The 20916-nt window shown below is 33.4% G+C and overlaps 1 protein-coding gene across 2 annotated transcripts in view; it reads left to right on the top strand.

Annotated features, from left to right (window-relative positions):
• Positions 1-20916, top strand: part of LOC139820787 (semaphorin-1A) — a 207594-nt gene that overhangs the window by 106981 nt on the left and 79697 nt on the right. For both annotated transcript variants that reach the window (XM_071791312.1, XM_071791311.1), the window contains exons 3-4: positions 10253-10349; positions 12768-12819. In XM_071791312.1, the coding sequence (XP_071647413.1) occupies positions 10253-10349; positions 12768-12819 (149 nt within the window). The remainder of the gene's footprint in view (positions 1-10252; positions 10350-12767; positions 12820-20916) is intronic.

The raw sequence follows: 20916 nt of genomic DNA, 5'->3' as shown, positions 1-20916 counted from the left end.
TCGTTTACGCGGCGGCCATGAAAGATTGTTCGAGGAGACAGTCGTGCTTAGTGAGAAACGCTTAAGATGAAATATGAAACTCCACTTTCAACGAAACATACCGCTGCGCCCGCGCCGTCAACCCTCTTAAATGGACACGCTCATCTCTTTCGCAGAGATTAAGACCGAATTTATAAGATTTCTCAATTACTTTTATTCACCTTTCACTACACGACGCGCTACACATTCCGATATCACCCTCGTTATGTAATTTCAATTCAATTTCCACGTATTCCGTGAAATTTTAACCGTTGAATTTTATGACAACGATAAAATGGAATTCCTTAAAGCTTTTCTGCGATTCATCACGTTTCGTGACCGGCAAATTATATCCGCGCTGCAAGACAAATAATATTTAACATAACTCGTACGTGCGAGACTCGTCTCGCGAGTTAATCGCGAGAGAGACTGTAATAAGCATTAGTTTTCCGTGTTTGCTATATTGAATGGTATATCCTACTCACTCACATTTCTACAATATCCATGTATGATACAACGGCTAATTAATCTGTCTTTTGCCCAGAAATGTTTCCTTTTTCTTTTGTTTTCCCTAAGAATACACCTTACATATATATCTGTATATTTCGTTATACATTACTGCCGGATGTCAAGTTACATGCAACGTGCTTCCGAAAGCAGCAAAAGCCAGGTCCGAGTTAATCAGTATTTCATGTAGACGATTATTCTGCCGTTTTCACATTTATATGATATTTAGACTACTATCTACTATCAATAAGAAGAAACAAAGATTTAACCCTCAAGTATCATTTTATACAATTGTATTTAGCCTGTTAGCCATTATTTACGGATTAAATAGGAAAAAACACGTAAATCTCTTTTTTAAGATTTAAATATTTGTGGGAGAATATAACGAACTGTGTTATCATATTTTGTTATCGGATCCATTTCAAAAATTTTACTATAATTTTACTTCGTATCCTCACATGATGAATTTTAAGTCATCGAGACATTACTATCATACTTAATTATTACAATTTACTTGAATCTTCTCCACAAATTTGCTGAATATAGGTGTTACTCTACTATAATAACCGCGTCAATGAATGTATTGAGTTGCTGCGAAATTCCAATAATTCTCCGTTGCGATGTAATGGATAATGCAAGCGTTTATTCTTTAATAATTCAGAAGATATCTTCTTGGTAAAGGAACACAGTGTGCTCGCTTCAGATTTCAACGTTAAATTGCCATTGCGTGCTATAAAATACATTGATTAGAGAGATTGTATTTGTATCTTTATATTCAAACGATGTTATATTTCAATTTATTATATATATATATTTACATTTGTATTTATAATTCGGCGATAACATTACAGCAATAAATTGACATACAAGATAATGTCAAAGCTACGAAACATCGCAGCGTGAAAGTTTGTGAAAAGTTAAATAATTACAACACTAATGATTACTTCGAGCAGTGGTTTTTACATTGCGGTTTAAAGCATATCCAATTATGAAACGTGATTGAACGGTCATTTGTGAATAGGTAATCAAACAGTTAACATTAAGATTATTGTGCGCGCGATTCACGAGCAAGCAACTGCTTTTAACTGAAGCTCTTGACTGACCGTGCTTTATAAATCCAAAAAATCCATGGCTCGCAATGAAAAATTATGGAATGAGAAATATCTTTTTTGTTTCTTTTCAAAATCCTCAGATGCAGTACTACTTTTCACAAGTTAGCGATTTTTTTTTATCGCTAGTTCTCGTTTGAGTAGTTTGTAGCGCATAGTGGAAAAAAAGAATATTTATCCTTATTGTTCCAAGAGTACAGTAAAGTAATAATCCTCTCTTTTTACGCTCATCAGAAATATACAATGCGCCCGCTTTTCTATCTCGAGTATGCTTTTGACCGATTTCACAGCTGTCCATGCTCATTTGCCAGTTCTAATTCTGCTCTTTTATAGGACGGTCGAAATAATACCAAACGTTTAACGATGCGGAATTAATACGACTGGATCATGTAAAGATCAATATGGGACGACATATGTATAGAATCTCGTTTAGAAAAGAAATTAACGCTTCCTCAAGCATGATATTTCATTTATTGATAAAAAAATTGAATTTTGAAATTGCTGCTTGATAAATTTCCTCATGGAAATTTTCTTCTTAGGAAAATAAGTTTCTCAATTGCGATGCCACAAATTTCCAAATTTGTCATCTAGAATTTTGATGATGCGCGCTCTTCGTTATCTATGTTTTACTTAGGAAGTTTATTTCTCCTATCGTTTCTCTTACGAAGGTGCTTATCTACTTGCATAATATTTACGTAAAGATAGAAACTCGCGGAAGATTAAAGCCTTCGGCGTATAGCGCTGGTCGGGCTGCCGATGTAAAATTTACCTTAAGAGTATTAGCGGTAGTAGCAGCTAAGAACAGGCGCCGATGCTCTTCTTGCCACGGCGCGGCGCGACTCGTCTCGCGATATTTAACCTCAGTAATATCGAGCGAGGCTGTTTTATCCGACGCGCGCACGAAGCGAGAGAGAACGGCGACGTGACATTTTGTCGCTATGCTGCACGGTCGAATCGATCGTCACGCTTGCCTTTGTTTGACTTAATTACCACAGTGATAGATCGGTAGATAGGCACCGCACGTCCGACCGTCGCGCGTCGCCGACAATCGAGCTCCAGTCGAGGGGTGGCTCGAGCTAGGTTCGGCTGAGGCTGAGATTCCGTCGAAGCAGACTTGACACGAACGTTCGAAACTATCGAACATGGACAGTAGATTGATAGAACGATAAAAAGAAATAATATATATATATATATATATATATATATATATATATATATTTATATACAAAGATAAAGATATTCTACAATATTATATATTTATATTTTATTCAATGTTATTGTGTTAGGATAAAATTATGATAAAAAAGACATTTGAATTGAAAACAAGTTGGAAGGCATTAACATATTTTTATTCTTTTCTGTGCCAATATAAGCTGAAAATATTTATTTTTTAATGTTTTCTTTTGTTAGGAATGACATTTATGTCTATACATAAATGACCCAGAGCTAACGGATCACTTTTCATCTATAATGGATTCTTTAAACTGTTTAGAATCGATCTTTTTTTAGTGAAAATGTGTCGAGAGAGATTATCATTTATCACTAGATTTTTTACTTTTGACATTTAATATATTTATAATTTTAAAAATACAAACATTTTCTTCAAGATGCTTTTAAAATTTTTTTAATATTTAGAGTTTATCTGTCTGTGCATATTGGAAGACTTATTTTTAATCGTTTATTATTTCAAAATTATTTATCTCTCAATATTTTGATGTAGAAAAACACTTTAAATTAACTAGAGAAACTGCGAAGAAAAAGTGAGACGGTATAAGTCTGGAATCACACAAAATGCAGAGTGGAACGTAAATAACGAAGCTATATATACGTAGTATAATTGAGAATGTAATTGTTGAAACAAAAATACACAGTAATAATAAAGTAAAGAATAAATATATTTTAAAATTATAAAAATATATATTTAATATTCGAGAGAGGGAGAAAGAGACATACACATTTAACTTTAGTTTATATGAGAGAGAAGAGAAGTCTCGGAAGTTGGAATTAAACTTTCAAATTAAAATATTAGTTTACAAGTTAAATAAGTTTTCCTCATTTTAAATTACATTGTGTTTTTCCTTATTAAACTTTCTTACTAAACTGTAATATATAGATGTTTAATTTATTAAAAACTGGAAAGGTCAAAAGTGGAATATTTCAGTGAATATTTCGACGTCATCCTTTGTATTAGAATAAATTTATCCTTGCATGAATAACATCTAAAGCATCTTATTACATATCGATGCAGTTCAATGTCGAATTATAACTGCATACTAGAGAAATAGCCAGGAATTCATTTACATTGTGACCGCTTTAGATCACACGGAATAAATTACATTCGCTATTCGATCAGCGTTAAGCTCTTTGCTGTTAAGAAGGTATCGATTGCGTAAAAATGTTCCAAGTAGAATAACCGTAGGATAGAGGTGGCGATGGTGCAGGTGGTGGTTCGCTGAGTAATGCCGGCCGCGCGTATAATAAGCCAATATAAATGCAAATGTCCGTGGGAGTAGGTATATATTTTGTATTTAGTGGCTTAAGTGAAATAACACGGCGAAATTATGTGGAGCTATATTATTAAAATAAAATTACGGCGCAAATAAAGGCCCTTTACCTATGTGCGAGACACGGTCGAATTGTATATACACACAATTTGTATGCATTTGACCTGAATATGAATTATGTTAAGCTTGACCTTGTTTTCCTATTTCGCAAATATCTTTTCATATTATCTTATCATATCATTTATTGTATATGCGTCGAATGCTCTATTGATGTTTTTACATTAAACGCATAAAATATCTTTAACATATACGCATTTACATTCAAAGATTTGCTCTAGGACAGTCTGGGAGATAACATTTTCACTACGATTGTAGAAAGTTGTCAAATTTTTTATAATATACATATTTGCGTTTATATTTTACATTTTACAATTTATATATGTATATGCATTTATTTATGCATATCATATATGTATGCATTAAACGAAATGATATTTATATTGAATACAAAATGTATAATTTTGGCTATGTACTGTATAACGAAACGTAAATAATTTAGTTTCCAAATTTGAAACATCACTTTCATGGAAAGCAAGTAGCTTGAGAAGGAAAAAAGAGGAGAAGAAAGAAACGAAGAAAACGTGGAAGTAGAAAGTAACCAAAGTAACTGTGAACCAACGAAACTTTTCGTACAATGTTAGAACTGTTAGAAGTAACGATGCACGTCGTAGAATCGTGTTCGTAACAGAGACTCGTGTCTAACAATTGGAATCGACTCACGCCTGTCCTATTGCATTTGTGTTTTTATTTGCACGCATGTCTTGATCTTTAACTGTACTACTAACAAGTTAGTTTTGTTTTTATCAAACAGTTGAGAATTGGAAAACTAATATCTTTACTTTTCTTTTTAAACTTGGTTAATTCAGGAATAATTTATGAATCTTGTATCGGGGTTCGCATTGGACTCGTTTTCATTGGCATATTGATAATACGAGACAATTGCAATACCAATAAAAAAGCATTTTATTTTGTAAAGAAACTTTCAATTCAGTATTTTTTTTAGAGGAGTCATCTTTTTTTGAACCACGATTTCCGGCTCACTTTTTATATTAACCTAAATTGCGAATGTGATAGCAATATTTCTTTTTCCTGAAATACGAAGAACATCGTACGATCTTCTAGAGTTGGCTTTGTTTAACGATCGATTGCCGGTCACTGATTTTAATTACCGATTTAAAGTCGCTCGACAGTGAGCCGTAAATCGAAGTCTTGCGATCGCGTGTCCCGTTTTCAACAACGAGGATCCACTGTCACGTGATGAAAATTAAACGAAATCGGAACGTAGACCGATCGATCACCGACCAAACATTGATAGAGGAAGCAGAGTTGTCGATAAGCATCGACCAGCCAAGGAAATTGATTCGAGTCAATGCGAGCCCGGGATTCGTAAGCCACGAGCCGATATCAATATACGTTTCGAAAACTACTCGACTCGTCGAGGAGTCAATTTCGTTTATCTATGCCACGGTCGGGTCTTCATGCTATCTGTACACGCTACATAGAGTGTTGCAGAACTACTCAACTATACTGACCATAGGTCGTTTTATATTGATTTTTCTCAAAAAATTGATAAATTTTTTAAATAATTATCAAGAAAACTGGTAAACAGGTATTGACTATTCACGACATATTTAATAAAGAAAGATTGATTCTCGATTTGTATCAGCAAACAGTGGAATTTCAAAATTTTGAGAAAACTGAATATATTGTATTACGATTGTTACATATTATTCATTTTTGTGGCCTATATAAATATACTACGTGATATATAGCAACAAAAATAATTCTCAATATCGCTTCATATAGGTTGATGAAAGAATTCTAATATATATATTTAAGAATCTGCGTTTGATTTAGGAGTAGTTGAAGTTGAAAGTGCTTCCGGTGACCCTAGGACACCTAGCTTGTACATTTTTGAGGCGAAGATCGATCCTTATCTGCATCAGTCGCGTGCCGATAAGAGGCGGTGACGATGCTCGGGAATAAGAAATTACATCGTAAGAGCTGACGCGTGCCGAACTCACCCTCCGCTATAAACCATGATTACAATACATGTACATACATCTATGCATATGTATGTAGTAGGCAAAGTGCAATCGTAGCTAGGAACTGCATCCATATGCATCGCGAGATCATAAAGAACAACACTGTCGAAATTAAGGTAACTTATATCGATGTGGAGGAAAGTATGTTCGCCTTGCAAATGAGTTTAGAACGCTTTCGTGGATTTTACTTGATAATAATCAGGGTTGAATGATGGGTAGAATTATATTGTCTTATCATTAGAGAATTATATTCATGGGAGCAATCTTAGAACCGAGGAACCCAGATGGCTTTATCAACCATAAACTCCGGTGTAGATAAGTGATTAACGACAAACATTCGCGGTGATTGTCCACTGATTTTAATCGAAATTGTAAATTAATCTTGTAAAGTACGTGATATATATATTTGCTTATAAAATTAAAATCAAAATTATGCGATGATTTCAATATAATAACGTATACACATGGGAAAAAATATATAAGGTCGATTATCTTAAATTATAAATTAATTTAAATTTTCTTTATTTTTTTGAAGAAAAAATATAAGAAAAATATATATATATATTGGCTACAAAAATCGAAATATTTTTAATATACATATATATATATTTTTTTAAAATATATTCCTTATTATTGATTTCGAAATTAAAAGCCTGACATATTGGATGCTATATGCAAAATATTACTCGGTTTATTTATATTCAGACAATATTTGAATCTAGTTCACGATGAAGATATCTCCCGATATTTAAACTCTCTGTACTTCTTTGCGGATAAAAAGTTTAGCGTATTTTCAATAACTTTATCTCTACTAAATCCATTTCCAATAAATAATTTAACAGACTTACAACGAATGGAAAATTTTTCAGGTAATCTGAAATAAACCGACTTTTTAAACAGATTTTTTTTTAGGAATACGGATTTCTATATGAATTTTGTACGAAAATGTTAGATTTATAATAGGAGAACAGTATATACATATACATATATGTAACACAAATTGCACAAGAATTATCTTCTCGATAAAAGAAATAGAAAATTGGTCAAATCCAATGAATGATAAAGAAATTATTGATTGACAGATAGCTCTGAAATTTAATCATATAAATCCACTCACTTCTATATATGCGTATATAAACGCTTCAGATGTACCGCATGTCTATAGAAAATTGATTCATAAAATGCGTCCTATTGGAATTAATACAAATTGACCGCTAAAAACGCAAAAAATAACGCGAGTGCTTTAAAGCCTGACAAATACACAAGTAGAGAAAGCATTTATCACTCTAACGATATTCATGCAGATTAATAATGTTGAAAAGTTTCTTTACTGTTTTATGAGATGATTTATTTGGATATTAATTTTATCAGAAATTAAAAAAGTAGTAAACAATTTTTATTGTAAACCGCTGTGAAGAGTAATATACATATATTATAAATGTAATTTTTAATTTAATATAATATGAAAAAATAAATGTGTATATTTTAAAGATTAAAATGTGTTTTTTTTAATATAAATGAGAAGTATCAAAAAATACATAATAAAATATTTAAAAAATAAATATATTTTTTTGTACTACAACTTATATGTATTTTTGTAACATTATTTACCAGCTAAATTGAATCTTTCTTACAATAAACATTCACATGTATATGTTATAATATTTAATTCGATTATATAGAAGCTTTATTGGCTAAAAGTTTTCGATATGTTGTGATATATCCAAATATCGTTACATATAAAATGACTGAAGTGATTTTTTATTAAAAGATCACATTTTTCTACACATATAAATCTTTCTCCCTTGAAAACAAACAATAAATTTGATCTGGAACGCGGCATAGGATATACTATTAAAAGGACTAAAAATTCTGCTAAGCCATCGAGTCGCAGAAAGCCGATTGCGATTGGAACTCGAGGAATTCCTCTGCTTACAGTTCGTGATTTTTTATTACTATTGTAAAGCGAAATGCATTGTGCCAGCAATGCAAAAAAATAACTATTCCTTCTACTGGTGACAGTCATATGCATTGCAAGTAGGATTATTCTTGCTCTTATAGATCTCAACGACAGTCTGTTTTCGCTCTTACGAATATAGAGAGCAGATCAATGTCGAACGAGAATGCTATCCGACCAGATTAACGTATCGGAAAACTCATCCACGCGATCTCACGTACTCGATGATACGGACTTTAAGCCTTTGCTATGGCGATTCCGAATGCTATTTGAACTCCACCTCTTTTATCCTTCTCATTTATGAATGCATACCGTTACTTAGCATTTCATGCATATCGAAATTTCATTATGCTAATTTCTAACGTCCATTTGATGCATTTTGCAAAAAAAAATATTTTGTTGTCATGAATTGATTAAAAAGTATAATACAAAATGATAATAAATCATGAATATTATATAGCTTATTATTACGTACTACAAATTTCTTGTTATTTTCCAAAAATAAAATTTTATAAGCATGATAACTTTTTTAAGAAATCTTTTTTTAATAAACCTTTTTAGTAAACTTTTTTTATTTGGTGAGATGACAATTCCAACTGTGGATACTAACACGCGATGAAAAAACTGCATAATAATTTATTCATAAAGATTTATATCTTTAAATAGAGAAAATTTGAAAAGGTTTCGTAAAAAATTTTTATTCTTGAAGAATCCTCGACATTGTATTGGTACACAGATCAGAGAACGCGCGCGCTCCTATTCTTCTCTTTCTTATCTTCCCTATCCCCGGTATATGCCGTAATGCGGTCGCATACATAAGTGAAAAAACATAACGCGAAATGTCTAGGGGAAGAAGCGCTCTGTCGACTGTGAAGGGGTTCGGATACGGTGGTCGTAGGTAGGTGGATAGGAAGGAAAGGGTCGTGAGACGGTGTGGAGTGTCGATGGTAGTCTGCGATGAGATAGAGAAAGAGAGTGATAAAGAGACGGGGGTGGAGAATCGAGTGAAGAGCCGCCGCTGCTGCTACCACAAAGTAGGCGCGGCGCTTTATCGTCGACTAAAGGCTAAGAGACCTACCTTTCAGTCTTTTACACATGCTTCCTGGATATCTTCTCTGCATACTTGCTACACTCCATCCCTAACCCCCTTCGCTTATCGTAACAAGTTCTTCTGTCGACGAGATGCAGCCGATGCGTTGTCGTTATATCGCGTTCTCGCTGAGGATACCGTCGTGGATTTCATAGTGTCCCGGACTTATTCACACACAGCCACCTTTTATCTACTCTACCGGATCATTTGATTAGTTTGGAGTTGATCCGAGCAAAGAGATTAAAAAAAGACGCTAGAGTAGCTTTTTAGTTTAAGCGATCGAAAATCAAGTTTTTTTCCTGAAAATAAACCTTAAATAGTGAAACTTTAACTTTATATAATTCTGAATGAAATTAATTTAAGAAGCTTGTAATTTTGAAAAATGAGTTACAAGATATCTGACATTGAAAATTTGAAAGAATCTACAATGAGATGAGATTGATAAGAAAAAAATCATTTTAATTGCTCTAGAGATCTACGAAATGTGGCTCGACAGTTTTGGAATAATCTACGCATTATCGATTAATGTGCGCATGTAAAGCTATATACACGTGCGAATAATGTATACACGAATAGTTGATTCGCGGACGTGAGAATGTAACAGGAAGATTGTAGCCTGATGCGCGAAGTCCGACGTGTATTATGATTCAGTTGCATGATTGATCGATTCACGCAGAACATGTTTTCTGCAAATACTTCAGAGGAAATCGATACTCATGCTGGAAGCATTGCTTGCTATTAATTCAATTTATATTTCTTATATATGTATATTTTTTACATTACATAGACTAATTGAAAATAATTTTAAATAATATCTAGAAAATACGTAGTATGCAATTTAGTCATTTTTCTTCTAGTGCTTATCACGAAGTTATAAGAATATCATAATTATACAATTCTTTTTTTTTTCTATTTCTCTGTTATGAGATGGAGATTTAACGAAACATCTCTTTCTGTTACAGGTGAGGTGATTGGCCAGCGATTTTTGGGCAATGAAAGCCACGTAGAGCACTTCAAGCTCCTAGAACGTGCGACAACCTCTATTCTGATTGGTGCCAGGTAATTGTTACGTGATTCGATTCTTCGTCGCGTCGTCCCCTCGTGCTACTCGTGGGGGGGCTTACATAAATGAGATAGTCATCGGCTAGACTCCGCTCATTGGTGCCACGAGCCCCAAGTGGCCGACGGGTCGAGTCATTCATTCGATTACGCATCAGCAGCGGGTGACGCAGCATCACGCGTATTAGTAGCAAACATCAGAGATGCGGTTTACGCGCAACGCGCACTATTCATTTGTATTCAAAGGCCAAAGACAGCATGCAGCATACCGGATGTACCAGACCGCTCTTCGACTATGAATTCTTTGCTCAACCTTCAGTTTCAACTTAATGAAGATTTAATGGGATATAATTTTTTTAACAGCCTTTTGATTCTCAACATTATTTATCTTGTTAAGTAAGTCTCAAAGCAAAATTTCGTGAAAGATTATTTAAAATTGAATGCAGAATATGATTTTATTACTTTTTTAAAGCCGTTTAATTTTCAAAAAGACTTATACTTTCGGTTGCATATAATTTAGATACTATCATTCTTTTGACTTTTTCGTTAAGAAAAGTCTGTTGCAAATTGGTCAAAGGACTCGTAGAAGGAAAGTGGGTTTGAGACATCTTGTTATCCGCAAGCGATTCAATCGATAGAAAGCACAAAGGAAAAGATAGTTCACATTCAAAAATTTATTTCGTATTTCAAAGGGCGACGACCGTTTCGCCATTCTAGTTGCACGTGTATACACATAAAAAAAAAACACTTTTCTACTATCTAATATTATTTTATCAAGCTGCTCCAGTTACGCTGTTAAAGCGGTGGGCTGGAGATCAATAGCGTATCTCTTTGCGGAATCTGATACAAATACATTGGCTAATGGAAATTTGATATGGATCAAAAAATAATTTAATTTTTTTCTCGATCGTCCTCTCCGCCAACAGTCAGCGCAACCTGAGTCGTAAAATCAATTACATCCAGAGATATATAGCATGGATCTTTTTACGGTTCCAATTTTGTCTTTGGTTTTTCCGCTTGATTTATCTTTCGCACTTCCGTTCTTTCCGCACATGCAAGATTTAGACGTCACCTGAAAACAGTTTTTATATTCGTTGAAAAAAAGCCCACAATTTATCTTTTAAATATATTGCGTTCTTTGTGCGTCATTCTTGCTGTTTACTCATAATTGCCAATGCTTATTCGCGTTTCAAATTGAAGTGATGCAGAATCAGAATGCGGCTCATCCGAAAATCTGAATAAGACATCACACTTGTCACAGAGACAAGTATGTAAAAAATTGAAAATATTATTAAAGAATATAGAATATTATATACTTAGGTTTATTTTTCTTTCTGACGAACTGTAAGCTCAATTATTTCATAATAGTATTTTTTTAGTGGAACAGGGGATACCACTTAAAAAAAACGCGTTAACATTACATGAAAAATATGTTTCTCGTATCATGTTTAATCTGAAAGAAATAAATAAAGATACAAGAAATATCTCCATTCAAAAACAATTTACTATATATTAACACTCCGTTTAGCAATTAAATTAATGAATTAAAATTTAAGAAATAAATAATAAATTAAAAATAAATAATTTTATAAACGTCTATTTTAAATTTCACATTTATAGAGCATTACATCGTCATAAAAAAATCAAGCTATCCTACATATGAACAATATGTAATTAATAGAGAATAATAATTTATTAAATTTATTATAGAAGCATTGTAAATATAAATATTCAGCCTTTATTTGTTTATGATATATAAAAACTTTTTATAGACGGGCTTCTATGACGATTTTTAATCGAATGTAAATGTGAAATTTACACAAGTTTAGAGAATTACGTAATTTTATTAATTAATTTTATTTTATGTTTATTTCTTACATATTAATTTATTATTAATACTTCTTTTATTAATTTTATCGCTGAACGGTACATTAATAGGAGTAATGTATACGTTGTTTTTGGAAAAGTTTTCTTCTATATCTATTCTTTATTATTTTCCGATTAAAGATATAAGCATTTGTATTTATAGACAAACATCATACCGTATAATAAAGCGTGACCGATTCAATATCTGATTTTAAATCGTCGCGCGCGAGAGAACGTAACGTCTGTCCTTGTTTACGCGCTGAAGCTCGGCGCGCGCGGCACGCGCGTCCCCACCACCCGAATTAGTCCGGAGTCACCCGATTTTCGGTCGAGAGGGGTGAGCCGCGCGGAGCCACGTCTGGTCGCATTCCGCGTCTAGAACTTAGAACAATATATTCTAACTATTCTAATGTCTGGAATCACTTCAATTCAATCCGAGTATTTCGAGTGTCGACACGGAGACGCATGACGCACGACGCACGAAGCGCAGAGAAGATTACGGGGACGATTTATGGGCAGGATTTAACGCTTCCGTTTCGTTTCGTTTTGCAGAAACGCCATTTACAACATAAGTCTACACGACCTAACGGAGATCGCCGACCAGGTGAGTACAACGCTAATATAACTGTTTCTCCGAATATATCTAGTGCTCGACAAAGAATGATTTAAATTAGAGGATCGAAGCCTGATTGAAAAGCCTCGCGTTTTCGTCGCTCACATCCCTTCGGGTTATGATATTTCGAAAATCGTCGGGGCTTTCTATAAAATTGAAAAAGTTTCTCCAATTATCGCTCCAATTAGTTCTGCGGAACTACCATATGTATATGCTTCTCAAAAGCGATATTGATCTCGGTAGCTCGTGAAACTATGAGAAATTGGCGCTCAGGAGAACCTGTGCATGAAAGTTGACGGAGGAAGGGGGAAAGGGGATTAGCGCGAACGACGAGAATCTTGGTGGCGGTTTTCCGAGGCGGCATAACGTAGCGAGAGGAGATCGATCTGAGAGACTGAGACAGCCTCTCGGCCAATAACACCCCCGCTTAGAATAAAATCGTAAAAATCACCATTGCTCCGTTGCTCCGGGTTGCCCTTAAGGCTCGCGTATCGTCGCCGTCGCCGTCGCCGTTGCCACGTCGTATCGCGACCGACCGCTGCGATCGATTCCGATTTGAAGGATTTAGCGGTAATGGAAGGTAGAGGGAAAGAGGCTGTGAAACTTGACCGATATCGCGACATTGGAACGATGTAGTTTAGCTACTTTTGGAAAAAATAGCGTTTTAAATTATCGTTTTTCTTTTGAATAATTTTTCTTTCGCCGAGATAGACGGGAGATAGACGAAGCCAGTTTGATTCTCATTGCAGGAAGATTAAGCTGCAATTTTTGAGATTTAAAAATTTTAATATGCTCTAGTGATCAGGTTACTCTTATAAATATATAAATAAATAAATGCATTCTATTTTATAATTAAAATTATATTTCTCGAAACTGTGCAGCCAATCACAAAGATTTATTCCATGCGTATATATTTGTCTTTTTCGCGAGAAATTATCTCTTTGCAGGCTTTGCAATTCGCGGAATAATGGTATCATTATTTTCGTAATAAATTATTTGCAAATGAAAAAGAGAGAGAGAAAGACAGGGAGAGACACATTTTTTCTTCCAAAATTCTCTCTCTAAAAACACGTACACATATACATGCGATATGAATGTATTTATAGAAACGAATAGATTAATTGTCAATTTACGATAACGTAATATCGATAAATGAAATCAGACGAATTGTGATTTATGTGAGAAGCCTCTGCGAAAATGTGAACGATACCTTTGAATCTACTTTTTTTTATTCTCATTTATTTGCGCATATTTTTAACACAGAAACGTTGACAGTGTTTATAACTTTGTTTACGTTTATCGGTGAGCGTAAAAAGTTTGAATAAAAGATAATGATATATCCAGCATTACATCGACAAATCAATTTACTGTAAATTGAAAAGGGAACGTAAAATTCAACATTAAATTGTTATGAGATAAATTTGCATATCATAACAAGATATACTTGGAATATATGATATATTCTCATAGCGGTATTGTCTACGTTCACAATATGTTAATCAAGCGTACATAATATTAAAAATCAATTAGAGAATATTAAATTATAGTTATAGTATATAACTGCGCCAATATCAAGAAAGGAGTCTGGATGAATAAATACGCGTCTTCTATTTATGATTGAGCGTTTTATCGTAATTGCTAATTAAATTATGAATTTAATCACCGTTCGCTATTTGGAAGTAATCATGATTCTTTCATAGTAAGTTGTGCTAGAATCTTGTTTATTATTGACGCACATCAGTTTTAGCATGCGATGTATGCTAAATATAATATCTACACTTTTGATTTGCATACGCTTTTGGCAGAGCCAATATTCAAAATTAATAATAAACGATGCAGACTACTATGGCGCGATAAGTTGTTTAATACCGTATAATATCGCGATTATCGAAGCTGCAATCTTTTTTTTTTACATAAAATGGAAACGGTCCTTTTGCTGTACTTTTATTTAGAAACTCAAACGACATATGCATTATACGTCGATTATAATACTAAACAACTCATTAAATCGTTTAATCTCATTTTTATTCAATTAACTTTTCTTATCAGCATTGTTCTCTTATGTAGAGTGTTTGTCATTAAGCATATTTTTTGTGTAAACTACGGATTTATTGCCGGTATTTAATAAAATTTGTGCAAAATTTTATTTCATAAAATAATCTCTTAAACCTTATATGTCCGAGAAATAGTTTGTTTCCAGAAACTGAATAATGAAAATTGAAATGAAGATAAAGACTCTTGGCAGAATGTAGTAAACTGGAGTTAAATACTCAAGCATTTGACGTGATTTCAAAAGCGTGACGGCACGCCGCGCTCGGAAGACTACCATTTCGATAAACAACAATTTTGCTCGACGCGCGGAACGTCATTCGCGCAAGAAAGACGTTGTTGACATCGTAATCCCTCCATGAAAGTTTTCCGCGGAGCTAATTGAGTCTGCAGCCGCTCCCGGCTGGCGTCGCAAGTTTAGTCGCTTGAGTGCTGCGCCAGCTCGAACGAACGAGTGTTATTTCCGCCTACGATAAGACGAGATAATAGAAGATTCGATTTCTTTCGAAGAGAGCTTTCCTTGTGCCAAGGACGCGACTTTTACAAAATTTGTGTACTCAATTGATGAGACGCGCGATCAATCCGAAGTGTGTCTTAATTGTTACGAAGTACGTCACGTTGTTTGCTTGATTGAAACAAGAAAAAAAATAATACAACAATTATTCATCGTTAATTTCTGCCAATTCTTATTTTGATACTGATTATTATCATATAAAGATTATTACCTTAAACGTTAATTAAATAGTCTGATAATCTTGTGAATAAATAATGTAATTAAAAATTTATTTGTATACCGAATTGTCGCAAACGAATATTATTTTAATGAACATTGTTGAAGCATTAAACGAATGCGCGGAAATAGGAATTATTTTTTCATATTGCGAAGTGACATAACAAGTACCTCGCCAACAGATAGATTCCGCGGCGAACAATTCGTTTCTATGACGATATTTAATACAACGAACGTCAATTTCGGCCAAAAGGGTGACACATCTAATTTACGTGTACCAGTAATTTATGTTCTGCTGCGATATAAGTTTCGGTATTATCGCATAGCGCGAGGGGAGTATATACTATAAAGAAACTTGGATCATTTCGGAATAAAGGTTCGACGCGTAAATTTATTCATGATTCATCTAACTTCGCCGTACTTTTTTTCCCGCTCGTGACTGTGAAAGCCGTACCCCGAATGCCTGACTCGGCTAACAAATTTCAAACTAAACTAATACTTATCGGCTCCACTGATAGTGCATAATTTATGTCCGGTAGCTAACGCTCCGACGGACGCAACGCGGCTTCGCTTCTCGAATCAATATAACGTCTTATTCGCGAGAACTACGTCGATGATACGCCGATTTATTTATACACAATCCTGAATACGCTGCGTATAATACCAAACTGAATTTTGAACAGTAAGAAAACAAGTAAAATATTTTTTTATAAGAATAACCACACGGTATAAATGCATACGGGATCGATACTCAAACGAAAAGGGAGAAAATTGAAAGAATTGAGATGAACCGATAAAACGCAGGTCGTGGAAGCGCGCACATTTTTCGTATTCTTTGCTACTATTATTGTGGATGAAAATTTCGATGTATTAGTGCGAACGATTTGAAGCGAAATTGCAACGGCTGCAATTGCGAGTCGGAATAACCGAATATCTGTTGAATCGTTCGGCTGTGAACGCGAGCAACCAATACTAGTAAAAATTGGAATAACATATGTATCTAAGGTAAAATGTTATAAAAGTACGCTTGTATCTATAAGTAGTTTTAGATCTGTATGATTTTTCTTATAATGTGCGTAGATAACTAAAAGCCTACAGTTTACATTTTATCAACGACTCGATTCAATAGCTGTATCTTGAGTGAAAAACGGACATTTTTAAGTATCATTTTATTGCTAAAACTGAAAATCGGAAAGGATATATTTATTATATTGAAAGCTTTTTTTTATTTATAACAGTTAGTTGAAAGTAATATTTTATAATAACAGCAATAGCCAGGTATGCATATTGAATGGATTTGATATATGTATGCCGTTATCTTCTATATTTAAGCAATCTATTTTAATTTCTGAATTAAAAAAAAATAGCAATAAATGCGCGATCTATTGTTCTGCCGCGTAAATAGTTAAAATTTTAAAAAGGATTTACGTAATCTATTTTTTCCATTAACATGTAATATCACTTTTTCAATTTAAAATACGTACCTATTGTATTTTTTACAAAGACCTGTCACTTTATTGAAAAATACATTTTTTATCGATGTTTACAGACGCGATACTTAGATTCTTCAAATACTTATTTCGATCCAAGTCACACTGATATATCGACAACAATAAAATATATTTTATAATATTTTAGAGCGAAAATATATATATTTTGCGAAAGTTGCATACTTAAAACTTTACAAATATATTTATTTTAATTTTTTATTTCAAAGAAGATTGTATATCCTACGGTACCAAAAGTGTAACAATATAGGTATAAAATCTCTTCTGAGAATGAAAAACTTTTAAATAATTTTCTTTGTATTATTGCACAGTGTGGAGAAAACAAAAATAAGATAATGTATGGTAAATACTCCAAAGAGAGATAATAAAGATATTTTTAAAATAATGATATAAAATAAATAAAGGGGAGCAGTATGTGTAATAGCACCCAAGCTATGTTATTTAGCATATTTCTATGAATGCGGTTATAATGTTTCCGCCGACATTTTATTTCTACGCAAAAATGGGTCTTCCGCATGATTCTTGTATTTATGCGTCACATTAAAAAAGTCCGCGACAAAACAACAAACGTTTTGGAAATTCTCGCTATTTGCGCGATCTTTTTCAGGCACATCGAAATGGATACCGTTGAGCTTGTTCTTGTATAATCGCGCGTGCAGTTTTGCCTTAAAAAAATATCGAAAACATTCGAGAACTTCTTGTTTACGTAGAACATTTATGACATATCGATAATACAAAATATGAGCGCTTTGTAATTTGATAAATAGTATTTTAACTTGGATCTATGATGAGATATCAAAGAAAACGTTTTTATTTTTAGTTAATTACGACGATCCGTAATATTAATTAAATACTTGATAAAATACAGAATTCATGATTATAACAGGTAAAAAAAATATAACAGGTCATGCATTCTCTCTGGCATTAATCTAAATATTCACGATTTTTTACAAACAATTCTATTATGCAAATATAAAATGTGATATTCTTATATAAGGATTGCTTTAAAATATGAAAAATATAAAAATACATTTCTTTATATAGTAACGAAATTTGTTGTGATAACATTGGTAATATAGTATACGTAAAGATATGTGAGATAGAATCGAATTAAATTAAACAATAAATTTTTTTAATTATAATAAAAGACAACTTTCTATTACGCACATACGCACACAATAAATCGTGTGTATATACAGCTTATACATATATGTACCGGTATTGTTCATATCCGGTTATTCGGGTATCCGAGGAAATACCCAAGCATCGCGCGGTCATTCTCGCTATTACGCACAGTAAATCAATTTAGGTACGCGTTGATTATTTATATGAGCTTACCATGCCAACAATGTAACGTATCAACGTTAAAATGACCTCAGGAACCACGGAGCGTGACGATATCAAATATATCGAAAATCGATTAAATCGAGCTCGTGACTTCGGTTACTCGAGTATGAACTTGAATAACGGGTACTCGGTATTTGAATATAGAAAATAGCCTGTCGACACATTGACGACACCGCGCGTGTCCATTAACTTATATAATATATAATTTTGCGAAAAAAAATTGTAATCATGATAATGTCTTTCAATCACAAAATTTAAAACTTCTATACTTTTATATAATACTTTTATAGTATTCTTTTGCATAAATATTTATTGTCTACATAAATTGTAGACGGTTTTAATTTTTATAAACGATTTTAATAAAATATTGATTTCAGAATAATTATAATAATATTCCGGTAAAATATATAATGAATAGTTTAATAGTAATAATTTTTTTCTTTTTTTAAAATGAATTGAATAGATCTGTCAAGTATGTATCTACATATTACATATAAATCTGCAATCATTTAATTATCTTAGAATGAATGAGATGGATTTTTTTTTAAATTGTGATAGGCGTTTATTTCTTTTACGTTCTTTACATCATTCAATTACCCAAGTCTTCTATATAAAATTATAATAGACAAACTTGAAACCTAAAACACTATCTTTGTCGATTTCTCGAGATAACGTTTCTTTCATTTTAACTTTCACGTATTCATCATTATGATGTCATGTATTCTGAGGGTTAAGCGTTTCTGCCATTAGCGCAAACTGTTTTTGGTATGTGCAGCCTAATGCAGCTCGCGCCACGTTGCGAAGTCGACCAACTGCAGTCTCTTTCTTTCTCCCTCTGCCTCTTCTCCTCTCTCTTTCTCTCTTCCCCTCTCTGTCTTCCACTGTTTCTGTCTCTTTATGTATCTCACGCCGCTTCTCTCGTAATCGACTAGAGACTAGAGTGAGAGAGGCAGCGGCGCAGAGCAGATCCGAAGTGCCGAGAGTGAGAGGCGGCTCTGACCGGTCATTCACTCGGGGATGGTCGCGTAAAAACTTGCCGCTCTACCTTCTACACGCTTCTCGACCGTGTGTACTTTATGCCCGCACACGGGCATATCCTACGTGTACATCCCACTCGCTACGGTGCAGTGGCGAGACGGACGAACGGAGAGGCAGTAGAAAGAAAGTGGAGACAGACAGATGCGTAGCGAGCCAGTCCAGTCGTTCGCTCGTTCGAAGCGCATCCGTGCGCATTTCGACCTGCGACAAATCGTGTCCCGCTCGAATTGCAATGTCGAACTGCGGGTCTGGCCGTCCGACTCGCTTCCCCGTACGTCCAGCGGGTCCAGCGTGCCGTCTGACGGCTCTTGATGGCCGGTGATAAAAAATGCGCCCGGATACCGTAAGAAACGGCTGGATGTGCCTGCATCCGCGGGGAATACACCGTTAACCCATTAAGCGCCGTAATCACGACACAGAGAATTTTAGAAGTTAGACCGTAATTGATTTTGCATTTTTCCTAGTTTTCGAATTGATATACCAAAATCATTAAATAATAACTCTTACTGACACACACACATACATTATGTATCTATAAATAGCCTTCATTTTTCAAGTTTTAAAAGAGAATTATTTATTGCTAAAATCTTTTTATTTGTGATAAAATTGTGTTTAAAAAATGAATTGTCGACTGTTAATGGATTAACTGTGCGCTACTTTTTCCACTTTTATGTAACTTTGAAATTGTGCAATGATTTATAATGATTTGCCAATTATGATCTTTTTTTATAACAAATTACTTTCAACATTAAAAGCATGTAAATACGAACAAATTAAAATATTGTCACGTAACTTGTTTTATAATAAAAAAGATTTTATGTGCAGTATAATTGGTTTTTTCTTTTCTGTTTTAAAACTAATATGAACAACATTTGCGATTCTTTTTTAATTAATTTCGAAATAGATGTAAAAACATTTTAGAACTATATGTATATTATTTCAGCAAAAGGTACTTTTAAAAAATTAATTATAACTGTTACGTTTGCTCAATTATCTTATAAAAGGTTTAATTGGATTATATGGAATCTCTCAACTACTCGTGTTTTTAAAAATATTTTTTAAAAATTTCATAGGTTACGGCATTATAATCTATATATAAGAAAGATAAATATAAAAACATATTACATTACAATATTATATTATTATATAAATTATATATAATCTTATTATATTACTTAAAGAATTGTACTCTTATCACCACGATATTTGAAACAAAATGTATTAACATTTTAAAATAACTTTCTGAAGGTTTAAAACTTCTTAATTTATGCGATTTTCTACGGATGGCAGTTTTATATAGGTTCCAGATTAACCGTACTTCCTATCGATTGTGAATTTTTTTTTACCAATTTTAGATCAATTTTTCTTCATCACAAAAATTTGATCCGTCATCTCTCTTATAACTTTTTAATCTTT

The sequence above is a fragment of the Temnothorax longispinosus genome, chromosome 10, assembly GCF_030848805.1.
Source record: "Temnothorax longispinosus isolate EJ_2023e chromosome 10, Tlon_JGU_v1, whole genome shotgun sequence".
Lineage (NCBI taxonomy): Eukaryota > Metazoa > Arthropoda > Insecta > Hymenoptera > Formicidae > Temnothorax > Temnothorax longispinosus.
The sequence above is the reverse complement of the archived record's forward strand: the minus strand, read 5'-3'. Positions and strand labels throughout refer to the sequence as shown.